At 54.0% G+C, this 8,532-nt stretch overlaps 1 protein-coding gene across 2 annotated transcripts; it reads left to right on the top strand.

The window, feature by feature from the left end:
• The first annotated feature begins 4,165 nt into the window (after positions 1 to 4,165).
• On the top strand, positions 4,166 to 7,855 carry EMP3 (epithelial membrane protein 3). Of its 2 annotated transcripts, none has more exons than XM_044256987.1 (5): positions 4,166 to 4,276; positions 5,209 to 5,306; positions 5,581 to 5,683; positions 6,577 to 6,717; positions 7,580 to 7,855. In XM_044256987.1, the coding sequence occupies exons 2-5, from the start codon at positions 5,229 to 5,231 to the stop codon at positions 7,747 to 7,749; spliced, it is 492 nt and encodes a 163-aa protein (XP_044112922.1). In that variant the 5' UTR covers positions 4,166 to 4,276; positions 5,209 to 5,228; the 3' UTR covers positions 7,750 to 7,855. The 2 variants fall into 2 exon arrangements, with proteins under 2 accessions (XP_044112922.1, XP_044112921.1); XM_044256986.1 differs by having other exon boundaries at positions 5,144 to 5,306.
• The last annotated feature ends 677 nt before the right edge of the window (positions 7,856 to 8,532 follow it).

The following is an 8,532-nucleotide window of genomic DNA, read 5'->3' as shown; positions in this document are numbered from 1 at the left end:
GAGGCTGGGGAGGAGGGACTGCTGGGAGGAGGAGCCGTGGGAGGGGAGGCTGGGGAAGAGGGGCCAGGACAGCCAGAAGACCTGAGAAGACTGGGGGGGGGGGGGTTACAGATGAACTGGAAAGGGGGTTAAGCCCTGCGAGGGGCGGGGCTGGGAGAACTTGCGGGGGCGGAGCTGCGAGCCTTGCGAGGGGAGGGACAGGGCGTGCCCTGAGGGGCGGGGCTGGCCGGTCCACGAGGGGCGGGGATTCAGCGCCAGAGGGCCGGGAGACCTGTAAGGGGCCGGGCTCGGGTGGGAGGAGCACTGTACCTGCGGAAGGCGGGGCTGAGGGGGACTAGAGAAGAACCCCGGAACAGTATCCCGTAAAGGGCGGGGCTGGGACCCAGAATGGGAGGTGACTATGGGGTGGGACTATGGGGGGTGCTGCCGAGGGGAGGGGCACCGGTACCTGCCCACGCCGCAGCTTCACAGACCTACGAGGGGCGTGGTTAGAAGGACACCTGAGGGGCCTGGTGGGGAGATGCTGGAAGGTCTGGAAGGAGCTAACGGGGATCGGTGGGCGGAGGGGAGGCTCTGTGAGGGGCGAGCTGTGTGTTTTCGGGAGGGAGAAGAAGGAGCTGAAAGACCCTATGGAGCCAGGGTTGGGAGAGAAACGTCTGGAAGGCTTTGGAGCTGGGCCGAGGTCCTTCGGGACGAGTCCCGAGAGATGTGTGTCTTAAGTTAAGACCACGTTATTTCGAAGACTCTCATTAGGAAGACCGTACCGACGCCAGGAATTGTGAGGGGGAGGAGTGCTCACCACCAACTCAGGTCCCTGCAGTGACCCACTACGCATGCGCGGCCAACGGCCTCCTGCGAAGCCGCCAAAAACCTCTTGCCTCCTGGGTCCGCGCACAGAGAGGCGGAAGTGGGCGGGGCCGCGAGCTCTTCATACCGCCCCCGTCTGGCCACGCCCCCTCGCCCTGCTGGGCGCGCCTCCTGGGCTGCAGGCTGCTACCCACGTGGGCCTCCCCAGAGCTGGCGGGCAGTGGGCGCCGCTCCCTGCAGGCTGGGTGTGCCTGAAGCCTGCGGTTTCCTGTGGGAGGAAACCTCCCGCGGGCGCTCAGCTCGGCTTTTAGCTCTGGAGGCCCAGGAAGGGGAGATTCCGTTATTGCCCTCCAGCTCCCTGATTCTCCCCCTTCCACAGGTTCCTAGCTTAAGGGACCTCCTCCCACGCCCCGACCCCACATTCCCAGGGTACCTAAATCTGGGCTGATCCCACTCAGGGGACTTGATTTAGAGTACTAGCCTCCTGCTTTCCACCTCTCTCACTCACATTTCCATCTCCCCAGGCCCTGGTTTCCAGATTCCTAACGGGGCCAGGTCTTGTCCCCTTTGCCTACACTCCCATTGAAGAGCACATGACACCCCCCCCCACAGCCTCTAATTTTTCCCTCAGTGACCCAGACTTCCTAACTTCCTTGGGTTCTGAATTCAGAACCCCAGTCTCTGTCCCCAGGGACCCTAATTCTGCACTCCTAACTTTAGCCTTGATGTCCAGTGGACCCAAGAATTTTCCCCTACCCCAAATCCTAGAGACTATGAACTAGGGTCCCCCAGTACTAAATCCACTCAGGGCCCCAATGCTGGGTATAACAATCACATACTATGTGCTGCACACTCTTAGAACCACCCTATGACGGATTTACTATGACTATCCTTATTTTACAGATAAACTGAGGCATAGAGAGGTTATTAGTAACTTGTCCAAAATCAGAGAATGAGCACAGCAGCTTGGATTTGAATCCAGCCCATGTGCTTCTGTAGACTGCTGTCCTGGTCCCCAACTTCTGGGTCCCCTGAGTACCTGCCTAGTCACCGAACTGCCCATCCCTCACCCATTCAGGTTGCTGAGAGGACCAACCACACTCCTGTCCCCTAGCTCTGGCCCCATTGAAATAACCAGACATCCAATAGTCTAGTTTCCTTCCCTTGCAAAACCTAGGATTTCAGTCCTACAGCTCCCAATTCCCTATCAGGACCCCAGACACCTGATCCCCTGCCCCTCACTTTTTCTTTTTTAAGATTTTATTTATTTGACAGAAAGAGACATAGCAAGAGAGGGAACACAGGCAGGGAGAGTGGGAGGGAGGAGCAAGTTTCCCAGGGAATGTGAGACTCAGTCCCAGGACCCTGGGATCACAACCTGAGCTGAAGGCAGACCAGACGCTTAACAACCGAGCCACCCAAGCACCCCTGTCCCTCACTTTTTTCTAGTACCCACACCCTCCAAGAGACCCAAGTATATAGTAATCACATCCCACCCTGATTCAATAATTCAACAATAAGTAATAACAGCGAACATTAAGTCCCTGGTACTACACTTCTGTTTAAAACCCTCCAGTGGTTTCTCACTGCCCTTAGAATAAAAGCCAAGCTCCTCCCCTAGTCTTCAAGGGCCCTCTTTAATTTCCCTTCCTACCACTCCCTCCAGCTCCCCCCAATTCCAGCCACACTGGTCCTTCTGTCTGCTCTCCAAACAACCTGAGCTTGTTCTTGCGAACTCCAGCCTCTCATTTCCCCTTCCTCCAGCCCTGAAATGACTCCTGTCCTCAGGTCTCCACTCAGATGTCACCACCCCACAGAGCCCTTGTCTGATCACCTTATTTAAAGTAGCTCATTGCCGCTACTTCCTTCTCACCTCCACTCTGTTTTATTTCCTGCAAAGCACTTGCGCGCTGCCTCTGAAATTTCTCCACTGCATTGGTAGGTTTTCTCTTTAGGGTCCACCAGCCCCTACTAGGAAAGTAGGCTCCATGATAACAGCAGGCATCACATCTGTTTTCTCTATTATGACCTCCTGGTTCATAATAGATGTTCAATAAATGTTTGATGAAGAATGGAACGAATGTGTGGCTGCGTTATAGTGTACCGGCATTACCTTATTCATTTCGAGTCAGTATCTGAATTAAGATTACCACTATTAGGGGCGCCTGGGTGGCTCAGTGGGTTAAGCCGCTGCCTTCGGCTCAGGTCATGATCTCAGGGTCCTGGGATCATGTCCCGCATCAGGCTCTCTGCTCAGCAGGGAGCCTGCTTCCCTCTCTCTCTCTCTCTCTCTCTCTCTCTCTCTCTGCCTGCCTCTCCATCTACTTGTGATCTCTCTCTGTCAAATAAATAAATAAAATCTTTAAAAAAAAAAAAGATTACCACTATTAGTCTATTGTCAATATTATCATTTTTTAAGAGATTGTATCTATTTATTTGACAGACAGAGACACAGTGAGAGAGGGAACACATACAGGGGGAGTGGGAAAGGGAGAAGCAGACTTCCCGCTGAGCAGGGAGCCCGATGCGGGGCTTGATTCTAGGACCCTGGATCATGACCTGAGCCAAAGGTAGATACTTAACGACTGAGCCACTCAGGTGCTCCTATTGTCAGTATTTTTAGTATTACAGTATCCATGTATGTTGCAGAAGAGGAAAACGGGGCTCAGAGAGTTGAAATAATCAGTCAAGACTGCCTCCCGCCCCACCGGGCAGGAAATAGTGGCCCTGGCATCAACTTCCACTCCCTATCCCCTTCCAGAATTTTACATGTTACCATTTTCCATCCCCTGACCCCCATTGTGGGGCGAACTCCCTCTCAGATCTCAACCCACCTCCACGCAGTGGGAATCTGGCCCTTTCTCCTAAATCCCCATTCCTCAAAGTATCCAGTCCTAAGTTCCATCAGGGAAAGCAGACTCCGGCCAGCCGGCTGGGGACAGGACCCAGTTTGGAGTCCTGAAAATCGGGCCCTCCCTCTCCTCAATGCTTGCCCCACCCTGGCGCTGCTCCACTCCCTGGACTCCAAGGACTTCTCATCTCAACGCTGGGAGTGAGCCCCAGAAGATGCCTGTCTGGGGGCAGTGGGTGGTGGCACAGAGAATGAGAAACCCAAGCGCCTAGTCCCTCCCTCTGACTACAGACCTCAGCTGGGTGCGGTGCGAGTGGGTATAAAAGGGTCAGTATTTATTGGGAGGAGCAAAGAGAAAAACCAGGAGAGTGGGAAGAGAGAGAAAGGAGGCATAGGCAGTGAGGACTGGAGAGAGAAAGAAGGAAGAAAGGAGAGAAAGAGATCCTGATTGAAGGGGAGAAGGAGGAAGAGAGCCAGAGGGGAGAGCGAGCGAGGGAGGGAGGAAGGCGGTGAGAGAGGCGGGGGCCTCGAGAGGGTGGAAGGAGGGAGGAGAAGGGCGGGGCGCGGAGGCCCCAGCAAGGGACGAGACTCCAGCTCTGGCTTTTTCTGCCGCTCTCGGTAAGTTTTCAGTCCGTTATTCGGACTGGATTTCTTTATTTACTTGGGAGTGCACTAGTTTGGGAAGGATACCCCCAGGCAGGGAGAGACGCCCTGCTCTCAGACCCCACGGAAATCCTTGTCATTTAAGAAGTGATCTCTTAGCACTTGGGGTGGAGATTTGGGAAGGGGTGGGGCCCGGCAAGGATTGGGGTTCTCAGCAGAGCCCTCCTCTGGTAAACTTCCTTTAGTTTTTCCCCATGGCTGTCCAATCTCTCCTGAGGACCCTGAGATCAGGGCCTTGCCAGAGAACACCCCACATCTGGGGGACGTCTAGGCACCCCCTTTCTGGACACTGATGGGTTCATTTTGTCAAGCCTCCTACTGCCAACCCGGGCCTCCCACCCCCAGCATGGATCTCACCCATTTTTCTTACAAGATGGTGTGGGGTGGGATGGGGACCTCATGGGCATAGCCAGGGACTGGGGTTTCCCTGATTCTTGGAGGCAGGGGGTGGGATGAGTCACTGGGTGACTCATTGGGTCCCCCTCCTCCCTACCCCAGGAGAGGAGGGGGGGTGACTCAAGGATGCCGCCTGTCTCTGGGGGGAAGCCCCCAGCTTCTGATGAATCTAGAGGGGTATCTGCTTGAATTTTCACATCCTGGCTCATATGTGCCCAGGATCAGGACTTTGAGGAGACAGGAGGCCACACTGCTCATCCTACTCCCTCCTGGACCCAAGAGTCCATCCCTGGCTTGGTCCAACCTCTGGAGAATTCAGGAGTCCATGCCCCCAGCCTCCTCCCCACTCAGACCCTGGAGTCCCGGCCCCCAGCCCTCTTCTTCATCACCCCCGGGGAGTCTGGACTCAGACCCCTTCTCCACCAGGATTGAAGCATCTCACCAGTCCTTGTGCCAGCCTCTTGAAACAACCATCTCCTGACACCCCCCAGCCCAGGCTTCCACTGCAGCCATGTCTCTCCTCCTGCTGGTGGTCTCTGCCCTTCATATCCTCATTCTCATCCTGCTTTTCGTGGCCACTTTGGACAAGGTAAGCCTACTCCAGCCGGCAGGCATTTTCTCCTGCAGACTCCCACCACACCCCTCTTCTAAAGTCCCTCGGGCCCCACCCCTTTTCTCTATATCTTCCCTTCAGAGGTCTGCCTCTGAGGCCTCTACCGTGCCCTTTCCCCTGACTGCTCCCACCCCTTCTTACTAAATCCATGCCTTCCCCAGTCCAGTGCCTTCCCAGCCCTACCCACAATTTCCCTGACACCACCCACTTTCCTCTCCTAACGCTGCCCTTGTTTTTCTGTCCATCCCAGTCCTGGTGGACCCTCCCAGGGAAGGAGTCCCTGAATCTTTGGTATGACTGCACGTGGAACAATGACAACAAAACGTGGGCCTGCAGTAACGTCAGCGAGAATGGTGAGGGGGTTGGGGACCAATCTGCAAAGGGAGGGGTCACCCCAGGTCTCTTCCCGGGACCAAGAACTAGGACCCCTTCAAAGTTTGAGGGGGCAGCTCTGGGTCTCAATGCTGATGAGTGGGGCTGATTATGACACTCTTACCTGCATAGTAGGGGGCAATATGCTCTTGTTCTAGAGAGAATGGACTAACCCCCTCCCTCCTTTATGGTTCAGAAAGAGAGGAGGGCACATGCTATAGGTTTAAGGAATGGGGGAAGAAAGCTCCCAAGATTCTGTGAAGGTAGGATTATGTTCTCAAAATTCTAAGGAAATGGGACTGGTGTTTGTAATGGATGTCTGGGTACAGTTTGTCCAAGTTCCAAGGCATTGAAGCTGGAACCACATTAAGGTTCTAAAGGGGTGGGGCTAAATCCTTCCAGGGTCCTGAACAAGGTGTGTTGGGGGTATGGTGCTGTTGCATCTGAGTGATAAAGTTGGAGAGCTGTATCCTTCTAAACTTCCAAGAGAAAGAAAATGAAAGATTAAATGCTTTTCCCCTAAGAGTGAAGCAAGAACTTCTGTTCTCATCAGTTCTATTCAGTGTTATACTGGAGTTAGCCAAAGCAACTGGGCAAGAAAAAGAAATAAAAGGTATAAAGAGGGGAGAGGAAAAAGCAACAATGTCTCTCTCTTCCCAGTGGACATGTTCATGTAGAAAATCCTAAAGAATCTTGAAAAAAGCTTCTAAAACTGATAAGGGAACTCAGCAAAGTAATAGGAATCAAGGTCAATATAAGGGATATTCACAAGTATCCAAACCTGTATGGCTGTGAACGGGGTAGGGCAGTGAACGATGCGCCAGCTGGTGGAGCTGGGACTCTGGACTTCACCTCTATCTCCTCCTTACTGCAGGCTGGCTGAAGGCAGTTCAGGTCCTCATGGTGCTTTCCCTCATCCTCTGCTGCCTGTCCTTCATCCTGTTCATGTTCCAGCTCTACACCATGCGGCGAGGAGGACTTTTCTATGCCACTGGCCTCTGCCAGCTTTGCACCAGTGAGTACGGGCCCCAGGGAATTGAAGGGAAGTGACAGGGGACTGTTCAGGTTCTGCAGGCTCTGAGAATGGACATCAGGTCAAAGAAAACAATTATCAACAGCCCAAGGACCACCTTGGACTGTCCATCTTGGACAACAGCCCAAGGACCTGCCTTGTCAGGCTACCTCTCTGCCTGGGGACTTTTGGGAGTTGTACTTTTCACTGATTCCGTGTTTTGTGGTATGCATCTCTGAGTCATGTGGAAGCCGACACTTAGAGCTTCAAGGAGCCGGGGCTGGAAAAGGTGGTGTGAGCGAATACTTTAGATCCCAAGGATGGGAGGGAGACAGTTGGCTAAGTAATACTCCAGGAGAGAACTCTGAATCATAATAGCAGTGATTTTGTACAGCGAGCTTCTGTTTCTGGTGGACCTACCACGTATCAGACACTTCAAGTTCATACACTTAAAATTTTTTTGCCTTCAGGAGCAGAGAGCTAAGTGATCATAGTCATTTTCTAGAATATTCTCTTAGGTTCCTATAAAGTCCCTCTCGTTTTAATTTACTATTTTTGAGCTTGGCTCACAGAAAGGCACTAAAAAATGTTCCTCAAAGGGATGGGTGGATGGATGGATGAATGGGTGGATGAGTATTATCTCCCATTTTATGGAGGAGTAAAGGGCACCCAGGCCAGATCAGCTAAATTGCCCAAGGACCATATGCGGTAGCCTCGTTGCAAGGCTCTGAAGGAGCGAACCACACTCCCAGAAGGCACCAGAGCTGAGCCCTGGCTCTCCAGCGGCTTCTTTGCCCCGTGGATTGTTGGGAAATGCAGTCTTCTAGCGGGTACTGCGTGACACCTGGTTCCGGTCTCCCCGCAGGTGTGGCGGTCTTTACCGGAGCCCTGATCTACGCCATTCACGCTGAGGAGATCTTGGCGGAGCGCCCGCCGGGGGGCAGCTTTGGTTACTGCTTCGCCCTCGCTTGGGTGGCCTTCCCCCTTGCCCTGGCCAGTGGCATCATTTACATCCACCTGCGGAAGCGGGAGTGAGGGCCTCCGCCTCGCCCTGCCGCCACTGCTGGTGCTGGGCCCTCCGTCTCATCCCCGAAGCCCCCGCCCCCAGCCTCCTCCAGAAAATAAAACCGTTTAACCGCTTGCTCCGCCTTTGCCTCCTTCCTTCCTCCCTGCCTCCTCCAGGGACCCAGGCTGCTAAGGCCTGATCTTTCCTGAACCTGGGACAGCACCTCCAGCAGCAGCCTTCAGAATGTCCAGCTTCAGGCCCCCAGGCCCTTCTAAACCAGGACACAGGAAGCAGGGGTCCCAGCCGCATTCCCCCTTACCTGTGGCCCTGCACCCTCCCGTCTCAGGATTCCTGCAGAGTCTAGACCTCTAGGCACTTGCGGGGAAGAACCAGGCATGTGGGTTTCCTGTCCTCTTTTTCCGTGTACAAGGGTGTCTTTCTCTCAACCAGGCAGGGTATGTGTTGTTCTAGATTGTTGGTCTCCACCCCCCAACCTCTGGGAAGACTTTTCTGTTTCCCGCTTGGAACTCAGACACCTTCCCTCCTTAGAACCCAACCCTCTTCTTTCCCCTCCCCTGCCCAATTCTGCCGCTAGTCCATATGACATCTTAGTAAAAATAAGGTGGTATCCCCCAACCCACCCCTCCAGGCTGACCTAGCCGGACCAGGACACACGTGGGGTATGGGGAGATGGCTGGATTTTACATTCACCCATGCCCTGGCTGTGTGCCATTGTGCAGTGAACAATTTGCACAACCGCACATGGCTCTCCTTTCTTCCCTGTTCATAAGACCCAGTCTTTGGGGAACCAG

The sequence above is a fragment of the Neovison vison genome, chromosome 7 (genome assembly GCF_020171115.1).
Source record: "Neovison vison isolate M4711 chromosome 7, ASM_NN_V1, whole genome shotgun sequence".
NCBI classification, from domain to species: Eukaryota; Metazoa; Chordata; class Mammalia; order Carnivora; family Mustelidae; genus Neogale; species Neogale vison.
Note: the sequence above shows the minus strand (reverse complement) of the source record. Positions and strands in the feature narration are given on the sequence as shown.